At 41.3% G+C, this 17,500-nt stretch overlaps 2 protein-coding genes and 2 non-coding genes across 4 annotated transcripts in view; 2 read left to right on the top strand and 2 right to left on the bottom strand.

The window, feature by feature from the left end:
• The window catches only part of trnak-uuu (transfer RNA lysine (anticodon UUU)), a 73-nt gene extending 72 nt beyond the window's left edge, over nt 1 (top strand). The window contains exon 1 of the tRNA in view: nt 1. This exon is cut by the window's left edge and continues 72 nt beyond it. This is a non-coding gene — a tRNA (tRNA-Lys).
• Nucleotides 2–389: 388 nt separating this feature from the next.
• trnak-uuu (transfer RNA lysine (anticodon UUU)) lies at nt 390–462 on the bottom strand. Its single transcript has one exon. It is a non-coding gene; the product is annotated as a tRNA-Lys (tRNA).
• A 1,286-nt stretch (nt 463–1,748) lies between these two features.
• On the top strand, nt 1,749–11,076 carry gtf2b (general transcription factor IIB). Its single transcript, XM_060888426.1, has 7 exons — nt 1,749–1,860; nt 4,856–4,962; nt 6,676–6,809; nt 6,912–7,058; nt 7,565–7,694; nt 9,928–10,209; nt 10,560–11,076. The coding sequence occupies exons 1-7, from the start codon at nt 1,844–1,846 to the stop codon at nt 10,691–10,693; spliced, it is 951 nt and encodes a 316-aa protein (XP_060744409.1). The 5' UTR covers nt 1,749–1,843; the 3' UTR covers nt 10,694–11,076.
• Nucleotides 11,077–11,674: 598 nt separating this feature from the next.
• The window catches only part of pkn2a (protein kinase N2a), a 24,661-nt gene continuing 18,835 nt past the window's right edge, over nt 11,675–17,500 (bottom strand). Inside the window, exons 15-22 of the mRNA XM_060888180.1 lie at nt 16,559–16,650; nt 16,298–16,474; nt 15,700–15,762; nt 15,532–15,608; nt 15,126–15,268; nt 14,503–14,610; nt 14,339–14,419; nt 11,675–13,515 (exon numbers count right to left, since the gene is read on the bottom strand). Of these exons, the coding sequence (XP_060744163.1) occupies nt 13,312–13,515; nt 14,339–14,419; nt 14,503–14,610; nt 15,126–15,268; nt 15,532–15,608; nt 15,700–15,762; nt 16,298–16,474; nt 16,559–16,650 (945 nt within the window). The 3' untranslated portion in view covers nt 11,675–13,311. The remainder of the gene's footprint in view (nt 13,516–14,338; nt 14,420–14,502; nt 14,611–15,125; nt 15,269–15,531; nt 15,609–15,699; nt 15,763–16,297; nt 16,475–16,558; nt 16,651–17,500) is intronic.

Here is a 17,500-nt window from a genome sequence, read left to right as displayed (position 1 = left end):
GAAAGCGAAATTTTAAAAAAACAACATAGTTTCATATCTCAGTACTGAAACACTACAGCTGTTCAGATCGACCCTAACGCAGGAAACAAGAGTTTACGGAGATGATTATTACATATTTAAAGAAATTCTTTATTATTTAAAGATTTATGCTCCTAACATCATAAATTCACCTACAATTAAAACCACTAATTACTTTAGAAGTAACCAAAACGAAGGGAAAAGAACTATTACGTACTGAAATGAAAAACTATTGAACATTTTCTAGTATATTTATTATATCAATGTTATTTGTCAGAGCTTTTGATTCTTCTGTGTGTGTGAACAGCTACAGTGCTTCACAACTAAGACTGTGGTTCTATTTTATTTATTTTTTAATAATAATTCACTTTCGCCCGAACAGGGACTTGAACCCTGGACCCTCAGATTAAAAGTCTGATGCTCTACCGACTGAGCTATCCGGGCTCGTGCTTGTTCGCACGTGATCACGTGTCCAACACACGTCACATTTAGATCATGATACCATTGCCTTGTTGCTTCCATCCTGGATAAACGGTATCCTTGAGTCTGCACTGCTGTTTAATCCCATTACTACGGGCTCCTTCATCACCATGTACAATTTACACTAATGTACGACATTATTTTAATTGGCTGCCTATAATAAGTTTTTATTATATTTATTTTATTATGTTTTTCCTTATACGAGTTCTAGTTATTTCTAAACGACGTGTTTTAAGTCTTACATTTTTCTAACTGTTTCACATCTCAGTACTAAAACACTGCAGCTGTTCATCACAATATGAACCTATATATAATATTACCTATGTGCAATATACATATTTTTATTCATTTTGTTTTGTAAATACTGTATATTATATTATGTCTCCATTCATTTTGATATATTTGCATTTTATTATTCTTGGCTGCTGTAACAGTGAAATTTCCCCATTGTGGGACGAATAAAGGTATATCTTATCTTATCTTATCTTATCTTATCTTATCTTAATAACACAGGAAATAATTGCAATTGCACATTTCAATTGCACATTTTCACACTTGCACATCTGTACATACAAATTGCCTATATTTGTATATGTATATTTCAATTGCACATTTCAACCTGTACATGTGTATATAGAATTTTGCCTATATAGTATATGTCATTCTGTTACACTGTGGAGCTTCTGTCACTAAAACAAATTCCTCGCATGCGAAAACATGCCTGGCAATAAAACTCTTTCTGATTCTGGATCATCTGTCTCGCAGAAATATTTATGGAATCATAATATCATCAGAATATTCAGTAGGACTTTTAAGTCACGTGTTAAAGGAAGTTTCTTACTAAGACACCATTATTTATTATCCAGGTTTTAGTTACTTTCTTTCCTTCACAGGACTGAAATAAAATATTTATTAAAAACTATTTATTTTCATTAAATATTGTTTCTTTAAAAAAAGAGCTGTTGAACAATATATATATATATATATATACACACACACGTATATATATACACATATATATACACACACACACACATATATATATATATATATATATATATATAAGGTGTGATATAAATCAGTTCAGTATAATAAAGTATCTAACATAATAAAAATAAAATGACCGAATGATAAAATATGATGTGTATCATATCGTTAGTATCGTTTTCTTATTAATAGCTGAATTTAAATGAGTGCGATTTTGATACTTCGTTAAAAACGAAAGCGAGAAAATATTATTTTTGTTCCTTCTGGCTTTCCGGAAGTAGGTCACGTGTTCTACAGAGATTATAAATACTAGGCACAGCGACTTCCGTTGAGCTCGAGCGCAGATGAGAGTGACAGTATGGCGTCTACAAGCCGGTTCGTACATTTTTAAACTATTATTTCATGTCAGGCTTCTTACTAATAGTTTATTTTAGTTTTATTTGGTGTTATTTTAAGATACGGTTCTTGTCACTTGTGTTTTGTGGTGATTTGGGAGGATTTTTATTGGTTCTGTTTGAGATGTCGGCTGTTAGCTTGTTAGCCTGTTAGCTTGTTAGCCCTCATTAGTGCGCTAAATAGGACACGTCGGGACGGCGTGTGCATCGTATCTAATGTTCTAACGACTAAGGACAATCCGAGTAGAAATAAAATGGAGAAAAACTAAAGACAAACGCCGTGTAGCCTGTTAGCTAACCGACGTGCTACAAAGCTAAGCGGCCAGCTAAACAAATGTGCACGTGAACTTTAATATCTGTCCTAAATATAATAATTATTCGTGTGTATTTATTTTTATTTTATTTTTAGGCAGTTAAAAATACAGTAACGAGAACTAAAATGCGACGCAACTCGGTGGTGATTGTTTTTTCGTAGTTTTTTCTCGATTGCTAACGTGGCTAAATGGCTAAACCGGCTAATTTCGCCAACTCACCTGAAATTTCACGTGAAATAAGTACGTTTTTAAAGATTAAGTCGAAACTCTAAAAATTCTGACACGTCAACACGATCATAGATCGTCTGTAGTTTAGTTCGCACCTCCCGCCGCCGTTAGTTATATGTTTTTGACGTGACGTGATTCTATTTCTCATGCGCAGGCTCCCGCGGCTCGATCCCAATAAGTCTGCTCGCGCCCTACGTAGTGCACTAGAGCTCAATAACACAGTGTACACGATCGAGTGCACTTCGTGATCTCACGCAAGGCTTTTGGAACACAGCCAGTTTTACTCTCGTCAATAGAGAAGCACAATAGACGGAAACTACATCCGATTTTATTGTAATGCATTTCAATAATTACTTTATAATAACTCGTACGATTATGAAGATTATGATCTGTAGGAACGAGTTTGTTGTTTAGATTATTATTTAGTTTTATTGATTTATTTGTTTACGTCACACGCTTCGTGTTCCTGTAGACAGACAATAAAAATAAGAGGAGAATAAAAAAGTAAATAAACGTGTAACCCGTGTGTAAATAGAAAGGGATAAAAAATAAAATAAGTTGGAAAAATAAATAAATTGTATGTAGTGTTGTGCTATATATGTGAGAATAGATAGAATAGAATGAGATGTAGAATGTATGGATGGCGGTGGTAATAATTAACTGTAAGGTTACTGCACATTGTTATTGTGTAATGGAGAACATTTAACTGTTCATCAGGTACATTTTCTGGGGGAAGAAACTGTTTGATTGTGCTGGTATTTGGGGCTCGGTATCGATGGTAAAGGTTTAAAAAGCTGATGACTTGGATGTGAGGGATCCAGAGTGATTTTCTGAGCTCTTTTCCTCACTCTGGATCTCTACAGTTTTTGAAGGATGGACAGGAGAACACCAATAATCCTCTCAGCAGTCTGAACCTTTCTCTGTAGTCTTCTGATGCCTGAGTTTGTAGCTGAGCCAAAAACAGACAGTTACTGAAGTTCACAGAGCAGGTTAAACTTCCTCAACTGCTTAAGGAAGTGGAGGTTTTAAAGGTTGCGTGAAGAGATGGTCAGAACGGGTGTTGGAGGGGGTTCATTCAGATCTTCAGCATGTTGTTGATTCACCACAGTGCTAATGGATATTGTCTTGTAGTTAGTGATGACTTTCAGACCTTTCCAGACCAAAGCTGAGTCGTTAGAAGTGAACTGAACCTTTAAACTTTTAGCGTAGCTCTTTTTAGCAGCTCTAATCTTCTTATTCAGTGTGTTCCTGGCCTGATTGTACAAGACACTGTCTCCATTTCTGTAGGCAATCATCTTTGGTTTGACAAAACCATGGCTTATGATTGTTGAATGTTAGACGATTTTAATGGGATGCACATGTCCTCACAGAAACTGATATATGAAGTTACAGTCTCAGGGAACTCATCCAGATCGTTGGCAGCAGGTTCAAAAACACTCCAATCAGTGAGGCTCGTAAAACCTGCTCAGTATCATTGGTCCAACTCTTTACAGTCTTTACTACAGGTTTAACAGATCTAAGTTTATTGTGGTGCATCAATGGCTGTCTGTTTTGGCAGTTCATAGGAGAGATTTGCTTTATTAAAGTCCCCAAGAATTAGTATAACACAGTCTGGGTGTTGTTGTTCTGTCCCTGTAATCTGATCAGTTTATGTAAAGCCAGGCTCACGTGTGCTTTCAGTGGAATGTAAACACTCCTCAGGTGACAAACACAAAACAAGAAAAACTAACAAACATCACGAGCAAAAAGAAAAACATAAAAATGTTAGAACGCCAAATAAAAACCAAATATAAATGTAATTATTTTTACAATTATGATAATTATTAAAAAGGATTGTCCTGACTAGCACCGACTAAAATTAACAAGCAAACAAGATAGAATAATAATGTAAGAGGAACATTAAGCACCAATAAAAAAACACAAAATGTTTAAATAAAACATCAAATTGCACTTTAAAAATAGCTAAATATATACTACAGTGGGATACAGAATGAGAACATATAGAAAGTTGTATTTTACTCAGTTGTATATTTTTGGTTTTTTTTAATGGAAAAATTAAATAAGCATTTATTACCAAAATATCAGCTTATGAATCGTTAGACTACAGACATAACAATCTGCTTAAAATGTGATTTACCACATGAGCAGTGTTTAATCTGATGCGTGTATTTAAGCACATACAGAGCTTAGTTTTCCTCAAAGATATAAAACTTTATGAAAGCATTAGCATTTTAAAATAAAACGAAGTTAAGTTTCCAGCACAAGTTCTCAGTGTCCTGCGATGAGGTGAACAGGGTGTGAAGTAAAATACAAATCCTGTAAATCAGATGCGAATATAAACAGGATCTGGAGATCCAGGGTCTGAAGTGTCCTGGTGTTTAATATAATGGTGTGTTGTATAAACAGCCCTGTCTCCCTTCTTGTGTGTCACAGTGGAGATGCTCTTCCCAAGGTGCAGTGCCCTAATCACCCCGACGCCCTGCTGGTGGAGGACTACAGAGCCGGTGATATGATCTGCCCCGAGTGTGGCCTTGTTGTTGGTACGTACTCAGGTGTTCCTGTGGTATCTCTCCCTGTGGAGTGTTTAAACGAGTAAACGTCTGATAAATCATAAACCTGATGAATACTGGCTGGTAAAGATCCAAGAATGTAGTCCGAATAGTTCAGTAAACCTGTTGGGAAGCTGCTCTCAGGACCGAAATGCTTGTTTGTGTATAAATGCTTTTCACGTCAGTCATTTTATAGACATTATACAGGCCAGAACACCCTGTTAATGTCGCTATGCGTGAAATCATTAAACATTCATTAAACATGACGTCTGTCTAGTGGATGTTTTTTTTCCTCAGGATTTACATAAGATTCACAAGTATGTAAAGTCTGTCACTTGCATAGCATTCAAAGTTACTCAGCACAGCAAAGTCTTGAGGACAGAGGAGTCTGAGCTTTCTGCTTCCTCTGTAAAATCACAAACCGTGTGTGTTTTGCACACAGAGAGACGCGCACACAGAGAGACGCGCACACAGAGAGACGCGCACACAGAGAGACGCGCACACAGAGAGACGCGCACACAGAGAGACGCGCACACAGAGAGACGCGCACACAGAGAGACGCGCACACAGAGAGACGCGCACACAGAGAGACGCGCACACAGAGAGACGCGCACACAGAGAGACGCGCACACAGAGAGACGCGCACACAGAGAGACGCGCACACAGAGAGACGCGCACACAGAGAGACGCGCACACAGAGAGACGCGCACACAGAGAGACGCGCACACAGAGAGACGCGCACACAGAGAGACGCGCACACAGAGAGACGCGCACACAGAGAGACGCGCACACAGAGAGACGCGCACACAGAGAGACGCGCACACAGAGAGACGCGCACACAGAGAGACGCGCACACAGAGAGACGCGCACACAGAGAGACGCGCACACAGAGAGACGCGCACACAGAGAGACGCGCACACAGAGAGACGCGCACACAGAGAGACGCGCACACAGAGAGACGCGCACACAGAGAGACGCGCACACAGAGAGACGCGCACACAGAGAGACGCGCACACAGAGAGACGCGCACACAGAGAGACGCGCACACAGAGAGACGCGCACACAGAGAGACGCGCACACAGAGAGACGCGCACACAGAGAGACGCGCACACAGAGAGACGCGCACACAGAGAGACGCGCACACAGAGAGACGCGCACACAGAGAGACGCGCACACAGAGAGACGCGCACACAGAGAGACGCGCACACAGAGAGACGCGCACACAGAGAGACGCGCACACAGAGAGACGCGCACACAGAGAGACGCGCACACAGAGAGACGCGCACACAGAGAGACGCGCACACAGAGAGACGCGCACACAGAGAGACGCGCACACAGAGAGACGCGCACACAGAGAGACGCGCACACAGAGAGACGCGCACACAGAGAGACGCGCACACAGAGAGACGCGCACACAGAGAGACGCGCACACAGAGAGACGCGCACACAGAGAGACGCGCACACAGAGAGACGCGCACACAGAGAGACAGGCCAGGCTCTTCTGTATGGCTCAAGCCGACTTCTGTAGTCTTATGATGGTGTCAGATGACCGACGACACGTTAATGTTTAATACAATGAGGAGATCAATACAAATGTGTAGATCAGCGTGTTGAAGAGATAATAGTCAGAAGCCTTGGTGATGATTCACACCTGCATTTAAAGCCTTTACTCCAGATACTGAGCGTGTTTGTCATCCTCATCAGGTGACCGTGTGATTGACGTCGGCTCAGAGTGGAGGACGTTCACGAACGAGAAAGCTACCAAAGACCCGTCACGTGTCGGTGACGCACAGAACCCGCTCCTCAACGGAGGAGACCTCACAACGATGATCGGAAAAGTACGGAGACCCGGACGAGACGTCGTCCTTATTTACACTTCATTTGTGTTTGTCATGTGGAAAAAAATCAAGTGCTCAGCTCATCGTTTTCTTTGTCTCTAGGGAACAGGTGCTGCGAGTTTCGATGAGTTCGGAAACTCCAAGTATCAGAACCGCAGGACGATGAGCAGCTCGGACAGAGCCATGCTGAACGCCTTTAAAGAGATCTCCACCATGGCAGACAGGATAAACCTGCCCCGAAACATCGTCGTGAGTGACACACAGTGTTAGAATTACCCCAGGGTGTGCCGTATGACCTTCTCAGTGATATTTAGCAATAATCTAGCATGAAAGTCCAAAGACGTACCAGTTGCTGTGAGAGATTTGAGAACCAGAAATTAGCGACACTTCAAAAGCGTAATTAGACTCTAGAGAATCTTTAATTGCTGTATTTATTGTTAAGAAAGTAATAAGTGCTGTGGGGCACTTTTTATACACACGGGAAGTGGTTTACGCTCAAGTAGTGAAATTAAATGATAAAGTGCACAGAATAAAACGCATGCATATATTATTAATTAATAATAATAAGGAAGGTGAATAATAAAATAAAAATGGATATATATATTTAAAAAAAAAAGTATAAAGTAAAAATATAAATAAAAAAAAATTTTATACGCATTCATTTATTTACTTTTGAAAGTATTGTAATTTTAATGGTATAAATGAAACGTTTGTTAATTTTATTTTATTAATCACCCTTTCTTTGTTGTCCCCAGGATCGTACCAATAACCTGTTTAAGCAGGTTTATGAACAGAAGAGTCTGAAGGGCCGGAGTAACGACGCGATCGCTTCAGCCTGCCTCTACATAGCATGCAGACAGGAGGGAGTTCCCCGAACGTTTAAAGGTAAAACAATCCGCTCTCTTCCATCTATAGTAATGCACCAGGGGGAAAAAGACGTTCAGTTCAAACTACTGTAAAATAATTAGTGTATAAATAACGTCTACAGTTTGATAAGTAGAACAGGGTCACGATGTGGTGCTGAATACTGAGGTTTATTTACATCTAGTTGTTTTTTTTGACACATGAAAATGAGTCTTTAAACAAAATTAAATGATGTGAACAAAAGTCTATCTAAGTGTTTTAAAGAGTAGTGTTTAACTCGTCCACATGACCTCGAGATCAGTAGCTGCTGTCATTAGTATGGATGATGCACTATGCTCATTGAACAGCAGCCGTTAGCTTGTGCGCAGTGCTGATTGGTTAGAAGCTCCTGTACACGACACGTGTTTATTAGGGAAAGAGCTCCAGAAACATGGCTACGGCCTCCATGGACACTCACTCCAGAGGCCTCCATTATAGAAGAAAAGGCATATTGAAGCTGGTTTGAGGTGTGTGTGTGTGTGTGTGTGTGATGCATCGCCTATTGTTTCCTGCTGATAGCTGAACCTGCTGCCTCTACGTCTTTCTGGAGCTCTTTCCAAGTGGTTCTTGTCTCCTTTTCTGACTAAATGTCTGACTCCCTGATCAGAAATCTTCTGCATGTGGTCACTTATGTTGGAGTGATGTTCCATCCACTTGCTGTGTAATGGGCATAATGGTGCTTCATTGATGACTTTAAAGCACCTTGAATGACACGTGAAACCTGTCAGTAACCAGGGCCGGTGCTTTGTAGCCCAACGATCTTGTTGCGAAGGTCTTTGCGTCTAACCATCATGAGATGTTTGAATACCTGTATTCAGAGGTGTTTAAGCCTTTTTTCACAAGCAGGAGTAGAATTACTGCGCAAAATCTGCTGCTTCCACTTTATTAGAAATAACTTTATGGATCGTAATATTATGATTTCTTTATCTGTGTGAATTTCTTGAGTTAGTACCAGTCTTGTCTAGGGTTGCAAAGGGGCGGAGTTCGCGGAAACTTTCCACGGGAACTTAATCTGGGGAATTTTGGGAATATTCCAAATTGGAAACTTTATGGGAATATATGGAAATTTATGGGAATTATTTGGAAATGTATATAAACTATATCATATACAAACATAAATAAACATTTTGATTGGTCATAAGCAGACATGCATGCAAAGTAATATAAATTTTAAAAATGACGTCTTGACTGATTTATTTGTAAGTAGAACTTGAACTGAGTATTTCACCGAGTAACTCAAAAGCATAATAAACATTATTATGCTTGTAATAAACATAATAAACTTAATAATTGTAATAAACATATTTCCCTATGATTGCTGTAAAATGAAAGCATCCCTCACCCTTGCACTTCTTAAAGTTCCAATCAAAATGTAAAATGAAGCATTTTTTCTCAAGCTTATTAGGTCTCTGAGTCTGTGGTAGTCAAGGCCTGGAAAATGGAGGTGAACCCCCACCTTAAGTGATATATGGAGGATTTTTTTTTTATTTCAGGGGGGAGTGAGTGTGTGAGGGGGTCATCAAATTATCTGTGCATGTGGAAACACTCCTAGTTTCCTGCTTATTAAGAGTTAGTAAGGTAGTTATTAAGTTTAGGTATTGGGTACAATTAAGAATGTAGAATAAGGTAATGCAGAATAATATGTGCTTAATAAGTACTAATAAATAGCCAATATTCTACTAATATTCATGCTAATAAGCAACTAGTTAAATGACCCTAAGATAAAGTGTTACTGTGCATGTTATAGAAGAATGTAAGTACATGCAGTGGGTTTGGCCTCAATGGCCCTCCAGTAAGCAGTGTGCTGTGTGCAAGTGACCGAGGAAAGCAGGGAACAAATTCAACTTAAATTGCATTAAATCTTGTTGTTTTAAACTAAATTATGCTGCAAGATTTTTTTTAACTACATTTAAGTTCCTTGTTATAGGCAACTCTGCATTTTTTTTTTTAATTTCCCAGTTTATTTCCATATATTCCCATTAATTCCCATGGAAAGTTTCTAGCCTTGAAAAGTCCTGTAATTTTGCAACCCTAGTCTTGTCTATCTCTACAGACCAGACATGGATATAGACAGATATAGTTGTTTTGTTCATAACTGAGGCTCAAATCTGATCAGTATTTGTTTTGAGCATTAGCACTAATTAACAAAATAGGAACAAATATTCAGACTATTTTTTTATAGCATTAACATTCTCTGTAATTCCTCCTGTTCCAGAAATCTGCGCTGTGTCCCGGATTTCTAAGAAGGAGATCGGCCGCTGCTTTAAACTCATCCTGAAGGCCCTGGAGACGAGCGTGGACCTCATCACCACCGGAGACTTCATGTCTCGTTTCTGCTCCAACCTCGGCCTCCCGAAGCAGGTGCAGATGGCAGCCACCTTCATCGCCCGGAAGGCCGTGGAGCTCGACCTGGTCCCGGGACGCAGCCCCATCAGCGTGGCTGCTGCCGCCATCTACATGGCATCTCAGGCCTCTGCTGAGAAGAAAACTCAGAAAGGTCAGGCTCATTATAAGTGTTCTGTTAAAAGAAGGCAGAACCTTGTGATACAGGTTCTGGTGTAGACGCCGGTTCCTCTGGTCTAAGAGCCGAACCGTTGTGACATCATGTGACCACAATGCTGCTGAGTACCGATTGGTCGCTGACAGTAGTGCTGGTTTTATATTAATGCACTTTTGCTGTTTCCGTAGCAACAGCTCATTCGCATGGAGTTGATATGATGCAGTTAATTGAAAATTATCAGCTTCACGCCACCCCATCACTTAGCATTTGTGTTACGTTATATAAAAGTGACAAGTGTTAAGTACCAGAGCGAACACTGATTAAGATCGATTTTTGTTCCTGTACAGAAATTGGAGATATAGCCGGAGTAGCCGACGTCACCATCCGCCAGTCGTACCGTCTCATCTACCCACGTGCCGCTGACCTCTTCCCTCCAGACTTCAAGTTCGATACGCCAGTAGATAAACTGCCTCAGCTGTGAAACACACACACACACACACACACACACACACACACACACACACACACACACACACACACAGTTCTTTCTATTCTGGTTTTCATTTCTATTTGATTGAGAAGGTTTTGCTTTTTCGACGTGGTGGTGATTTTTGAGGTGTAACCCTGAGTGCATACAGGAGACACATTCCACGGTTTAATGCTACCGGAGCTCAGACCGTAGTGATCCGCAGTTCATTTGTGTGTATATATAACTGTACATAATTCACGTGAGAATTTAATTGGTGATTAAACCAGTTTCATACTGTAAACATTTTCTTTTGTAGCAAACGAGCGAGTTATTTTCTTTAGTGTGTCTGCATTGTATTTAGTAATTTAAAACAATAAATGCTTTTCAGAAAAGCACATCCAGTGTCTGGTGAATTTGTCTTTTTTTATTTATTTATTTTTATTTTTATTAATATTTAATTGGTTTTTGGGTCTACATCTAAAGCCCTGTTCACATGTGTGTGTATATACAGACTTTGTTTCAAAACCATCCTGCATCATGAGGAAAAAAAAAATACATTTTCATGCACGCAAACAGTGAAAGGTGTTTACAAGGATGTCTCCATGACCAGGAACAACATCTCTGTCTACACGAACCCTTATGAAAACATCTCCATTCACACGCAGTTTATTAACGTTTGTTTAGAAACAGAAAACCATTTGAAAGTCCCCCGTCCAGCAGGTGGCGATAGTGTCGTAAATGGTTACATTTAAAGGTTTTACAAATCAGGTTAAAAGCTGCTTACTGAATTGTAAGATGATTCTAAATGAGAAAACAAAATTTAATTGAAAATAGTTTTAAATCTCTGTTGGCCTGCTGTACAGCCTGCTGGAGAAGATTAAAACACAGATGAGCTTCAGGTCCTCAAACTCGTACACCATTACATTATAAAAATATATATAATGGTGTGAGTTTGTCAGGAGAGGGATAGGAAGAGATTGCACACATTTGGGATTGTCTCAGAATTTCATGGATGTTTATTAGGTTAACACCACAGAGCTACGTTTATTGACGTTCTTTTGTTCTGTACAATATTTTGCCCTCCCCCTCCCCCTGTACGCGATCGTTCTCGTCTGACTTGGTGCACGTTCACAGTATCATCATCATCCAAAACATATTTGATCATTTGCTTAAATATTATATTAGCATACAACATGTCTGCTAATCATTTATTTCTGACATCTGGAGTACGTCCGTTATCGACGTTCTGATTTCGCTAAGTTTGCGTTCCTGCGTCAACGAGAGTGAGGTCACTTTTATTTAGGACGCTAAACTAATTGCCACACCAGACTGACTAGCTAGCAACCTGAACGTTCAATATTAGCTAGCTAAATTTTCTAGCTAGCATACCACCATATTAACTTGGGTTCTTTATAGATTTCAGGTTCCACCAATCAGGTTCCAACCTGCTGCAGTGCGTTATGGGATACTTCAAAAAATTATTTATTTATCTATAGTGCACTAGTAAATAAATATTAAATATAATGATCATACACACAACTCTTTTGTATGTAATCTAAACAAATCTGACTAGCATCAGCCAATTAAAGAAACTGCTAGCAACAACAGGCTAACTATTAAAATCAAATCTACTAGCTAGGTGTTAGCAAGCTCACTCTCTTAATAGTAATGTTCAGAAAACTGTTAAGTCAAAAGTTAACGTCAGGGTTACAACTTTACAACAAATTTACTATTAAGCTAGCAAAAGTTTGGCTAAATATTACAGAATTGATCAATCACTAGTTTCGCTACGCATGTTAACTTTGAGTTTATTGCATAATTATAACCCTCACACTCTCACTCATTTTCTACCGCTTATCCGAACTACCTCGGGTCACGGGGAGCCTGTGCCTATCTCAGGCGTCATCGGGCATCAAGGCAGGATACACCCTGGAAGGAGTGCCAACCCATCACAGGGCACACACACACACACACACACACGCAATCACACACTACAGACAATTTTCCAGAGATGCCAATCAACCTACCATGCATGTCTTTGGACCGGGGGAGGAAACCGGAGTACCCAGAGGAAACCCCCGAGGCACGGGGAGAACATGCAAACTCCACACACACAAGGTGGAGGCGGGAATCGAACCCCCAACCCTGGAGGTGTGAGGCGAACGTGCTAACCACTAAGCCACCATGCCCCCCATAATTATAACCATTAGCCAGTTATTTGAACTGTTGTATTTTAATTTATTTCCTGTGAATTGGACTCGTGGACGCATGTCACGTCTTAGTGAAATCAGGACGCGTGTAGCGTACGTAGCATGCTGTAACAGTGTAGTAAGGACGAGTGAGCCGAGCCTGTAGTGGTATATACACTCCTGCACATTTATCACGGTATTCAATATTGTTACTATGGAAACATTAAATTGTCAGCGTTTCCTTCCCTTCAGGAAGAGGGTGTGTAGGAATTCGAGACTCGCATCCTCCTCCGTGAAGTGTGTGTGTTTTAAATGCTGCTCCTTGAGGAGAAGGTTCTAGCTGGATTTAAAGCGTCCTGTGTGTGAGAGAGGAACAGGAAGCGGAAGTGGATCCGTGTTCACAGTGGTTAATATCAGGGTCCGTGTGAGCGTGTGTGGTCGCTAACACCAGTCAGCGATGTAGTCGAAGTCAGCGAACATCTCCTGCTCGTCCCGGCTCAGTGGGCGTGGATCTCGCGGTGGGGTCAACACCGGCGCCTCTGACGTGAACTCGTCGTCGAAGTTGCTGACGTCGCTCGCTCCCTGGATCGTCGGCACAAATGGAGGCTTCACTTTCTTCGCCAGCAGTCTGCTCCAGTCGATGTTCTGGAGGATTGAACAGTGCAGGAAGAGCGTCAGTGTTTAACGCAACACAAAGATATTTCTCTGCTTAGCTCATGTTCTTCAGGAATTTAGGAAGTTCTTCCTACTTTCGCTCTCGCCGCTTAGCTAACTAGTGTTAATTACAGTTTGTTGTATGATCGAGACAGTGACACAACTGGCAATATGTCGAAATGCAAAAGTGTAGAGAAAATATGCAGCATTTTGTACGAATTCTAGTGAGAGTTCATTCTTTTCTTACCTTCTCTCAGCCGTTTCCTTACTTTTCTTTTTCCTTTCATCGTCCCTTTCTTTTATCTTCTTCCTCTCTTTCCTTTAATTTATTTTACTTATTTCTCTCCTCATTCTCTTGTCATTTCTTTCTCTCTTCTCTTCTCTTTTTCCTTTCCTTCACATTCCTTATCTATTCATTCATTCCTCCTTCCTTTCTCTACATTCATTCCTTTTATTTTCCTTTCTAGATGGTTTCTTCTTCTTTCCTTTCTCCTATCCTATTCCTCACTTTGCATTCCATTCCTTAAATTGCCTCTGTGTGTGTGTGTTGCTTTGTGACTGTATTCCTGCCTCACGCTCAGCGTTCCTGGGATAGACTCAAGATCCTGTAATGGGAGTCGACACGGTCACCTGACTCCTTGTCCTTTACTCTGTCACAGGTGAATGACAGGCAGGGAAAACTCCCTCCATTTGCTTGTCTGATCTCATTCGCACAAAAGATCTTAATTCAAATGTGGCTGGGATTGAGTGACGGAAACGCAGAGAAAAAAAAACTGTGGTTAGTGTAAACGCAGGGATAAAGATATTCACTCACACGGAAGAACAGATGCTTCTTGACCTCCTCTGCATCGCGCTCTCCTCCTCCCAGACGCCGCTCGGGATTCCGCCTCAGCAGCTGCATGAGATGTTAAACGTTACGGTAATGATGCTCAGTGTAAACCAGGCTGGTGTGATGAACACAACGTTCATGTCACTCACCCTCCTCATGATGGAGATGGATTCTGTGGAGAGGAACCTCGGGTAGCGCACTTCATCGTTCACAATGCTGTCAAACACCTCTTCTTCATCATCACCGGGAAACGGAGACTGCGGGGGGACGACACGGTGAGGTGTGGACCAATCAGAGGCTGAGTTTTACTACACGATTCTTCATTAAAATTTAAAGAAAAACCTGCTAGTAAATAAATATTAAAACAAAACAAAACAGTTTGACTAAACTAACATTTATTTAGCTAAACTCTAAGCACAGGTCTATTGTAGTAGAACTATTTCTACCACAGTGCTTAAGAGTTCTGGACTCTGATTGGTCAGTAGTGCTCATTCTATCCTATTATGGTTTCTATAGCAACAGCTCAGGACTTGTGGTACTTTGCGGTTTCTCGGTAACAACAAAAAAAAAAAAAAACGTCAAGAGGTAAAGAGAAGCTGGTGAGGAAAAGACTGCTTATAGCTGCTATAATGTAGGTGTGAAAGAGGAACGTTCCAAAATCTAAGTATAAATGGATGAAATGTAGGAACTTTTGTTTGTCATTATTTTAACAGCACTATATATGGACTGTGTGTGTGTGTGTGTGTGTGTGTGTGTGTGTGTGTGGCCTGACCTCGCCAACCAGCATCTCGAAGATGAGCACTCCGAGCCCCCACCAGTCCACAGCGCGGGTGTATGACGTCTCTGTGAGCACCTCAGGGGCCAGGAACTCAGGTGTACCACAAAAAGTACTCGTCCTATCCCGGAAGCCCATTCCTAACACACACACACACACACACACACACACACACACACACACACACACACACACACACACACACACACAAACACACACACACACAAACACACACAAACACACACACGCACAAACACACACACACAAACACACACACACAAACACACACACACAAACACACACACACAAACACACACACACACACACACACACACAGTTAATGGGGACTCTGTTCATCCAAGTCTGTATTGTGCTGAGTGAATAAACACACACTCTCTCTTACCTTCTTTACAAAGACCGAAGTCTGCGATTTTCACGTAACCCTCTGTATCCAGCAGTAAATTATCCAGCTTCAGATCTCTGCAGGTTACATTTCTCTGGCATTATTTCCACAGGAAACAAACAGTAAACACAGATAACGGTGCAGAAACATACAGGAAGCTTGAATTACCTGTACACAATCTTGTGCTCGTGTAAAAACTGCAACCCCAGGACAACACAAGCTGCATAAAACCTGCCGGAGGAAACGGGAGAAAAGATGAAGAGTGAGTTTAAGACATTTCTTTTTGTGATGAAGAGAAGCTACAAAGCTAATGATGCTAACAAGCAAGAAAATCTTATATGCGGCAGTTTTAGCAGGTGAGTTTGAGTGCGACAGGTGAGTGCTTGGTCAGATTATTGTTCAGAACAGAAATCTCCTCCATCCTACAGACACATTACTGTTCATTAACCATGCTTTAGTATCTTGTGGCTGCTTTAAGTTAACATGAATGAAACATGAGTCTGCGCTGGATCAAGTGCTATTCTACTGCTGAACAGCAAGTGTGGAAGCCATGTTAGATTACACCAGAGCCCCCCGACTACGAGAGCCCACAACTACAAGAGCCAACTGACTCAGCTGCTGAGTCCCTGTGTCTGAGAGTCATTATAACATACAGGCGATGTTAAGAGCCCCAACTACTAGAGCCCCCGACTCAGAGAGCCTGTGTCTGAGAGTCACTGATTCCAAGAGCCCCCGACTCCGAGAGCCCCTGATCGTAAGCACTCACATGGCACACGGTTCTGAGAAGACGTCAGCGTGGATGTGCATCATGAGGTCTCCACCTGCTGCGTACTCCATCACAAAACACACGTGCTCTTTAGTCTGGAAGCAGGCGAACAGGTTGACGAGGAACGGGTGCCGAACACTGTTCACCGTCTCGAAGATCCTCTTCTCACACATCAGGCTGTATGGAAAACACGCCGAGCTTCAGCACCGTAACTGACCACAAATCTCACAATCTCAGAAATAACACTCAAATATCTCAAACCTGTCGACTTCATCACGAGCCACGATGTCTCTTTTCTTCAGGGCCTTGATGGCGAACATCTCTCCTGTGATGCTGTACTCAGCTAATAACACCTGTGGAACGAGACACAACCACGTAAGAAAGGAAGCGCTGCTGAAACCTTCTGCTTTACCGAGTAACAACCTGGGGCATTTAGATGGTAAACTAAAATGGAAGAATGAAAATAAAAGAAAGCAAGAAAAAGACCAAGCTGTGATTTAAAAAGAAAAAGCTACAACCCAAAACATATGGCATTTGATTCACTGATATGATTCACGCAGTCGACTCAGAGTCGACTCACTTTCTCGCTAGAGTATATTCTTAAATCACCTCTCTGTCAACACAAGATGGAGAACGTTAGATGAGGAGACCACTGGAGGAGAACATTAGAGGAGGAGGAGAACGTTAGATGAGGAGACCACTGCAGGAGAACATTAGAGGAGGAGGAGAAGATTAGATGAGAACACTGGAGGAGAACATTAGAGGAGGAGGAGAAAATTAGATGAGAACACTGGAGGAGAACATTAGAGGAGGAGAACATTAGAGGAGGAGGAGAACATTAGAGGAGGAGGAGAACATTAGATGAGGAGAACAGTGGAGGAGAACATTAGAGGAGGAGAACATTAGATGAGGAGAACAGTGGAGGAGAACATTAGAGGAGGAGAACATTAGAGGAGGAGGAGAACATTAGATGAGGAGACCACTGGAGGAGAACATTAGATGAGGAGGAGAAGATTAGATGAGGAGACCACTGGAGGAGAACATTAGAGGAGGAGGAGAAAATTAGATGAGGAGAACACTGGAGAACATTAGAGGAGGAGGAGAAAATTAGATGAGGAGAACAGTGGAGGAGAACATTAGAGGAGGAGGAGAACATTAGATGAGGAGAACAGTGGAGGAGAACATTAGAGGAGGAGGAGAACA

Source organism: Tachysurus vachellii, chromosome 15 (assembly GCF_030014155.1).
Source record: "Tachysurus vachellii isolate PV-2020 chromosome 15, HZAU_Pvac_v1, whole genome shotgun sequence".
NCBI lineage: Eukaryota > Metazoa > Chordata > Actinopteri > Siluriformes > Bagridae > Tachysurus > Tachysurus vachellii.
This window is presented reverse-complemented; position numbering and strand designations above follow the sequence as displayed.

What these genes read in the sequence shown, in the direction of transcription:
- gtf2b (XM_060888426.1), top strand. An exon ending in TCACAACGATGATCGGAAAA is followed by an intron (nt 6,810 to 6,911) that starts GTACGGAGACCC and finishes CTTTGTCTCTAG; the next exon opens with GGAACAGGTGCTGCGAGTTT. An exon ending in AGTTCCCCGAACGTTTAAAG is followed by an intron (nt 7,695 to 9,927) that starts GTAAAACAATCC and finishes CTCCTGTTCCAG; the next exon opens with AAATCTGCGCTGTGTCCCGG.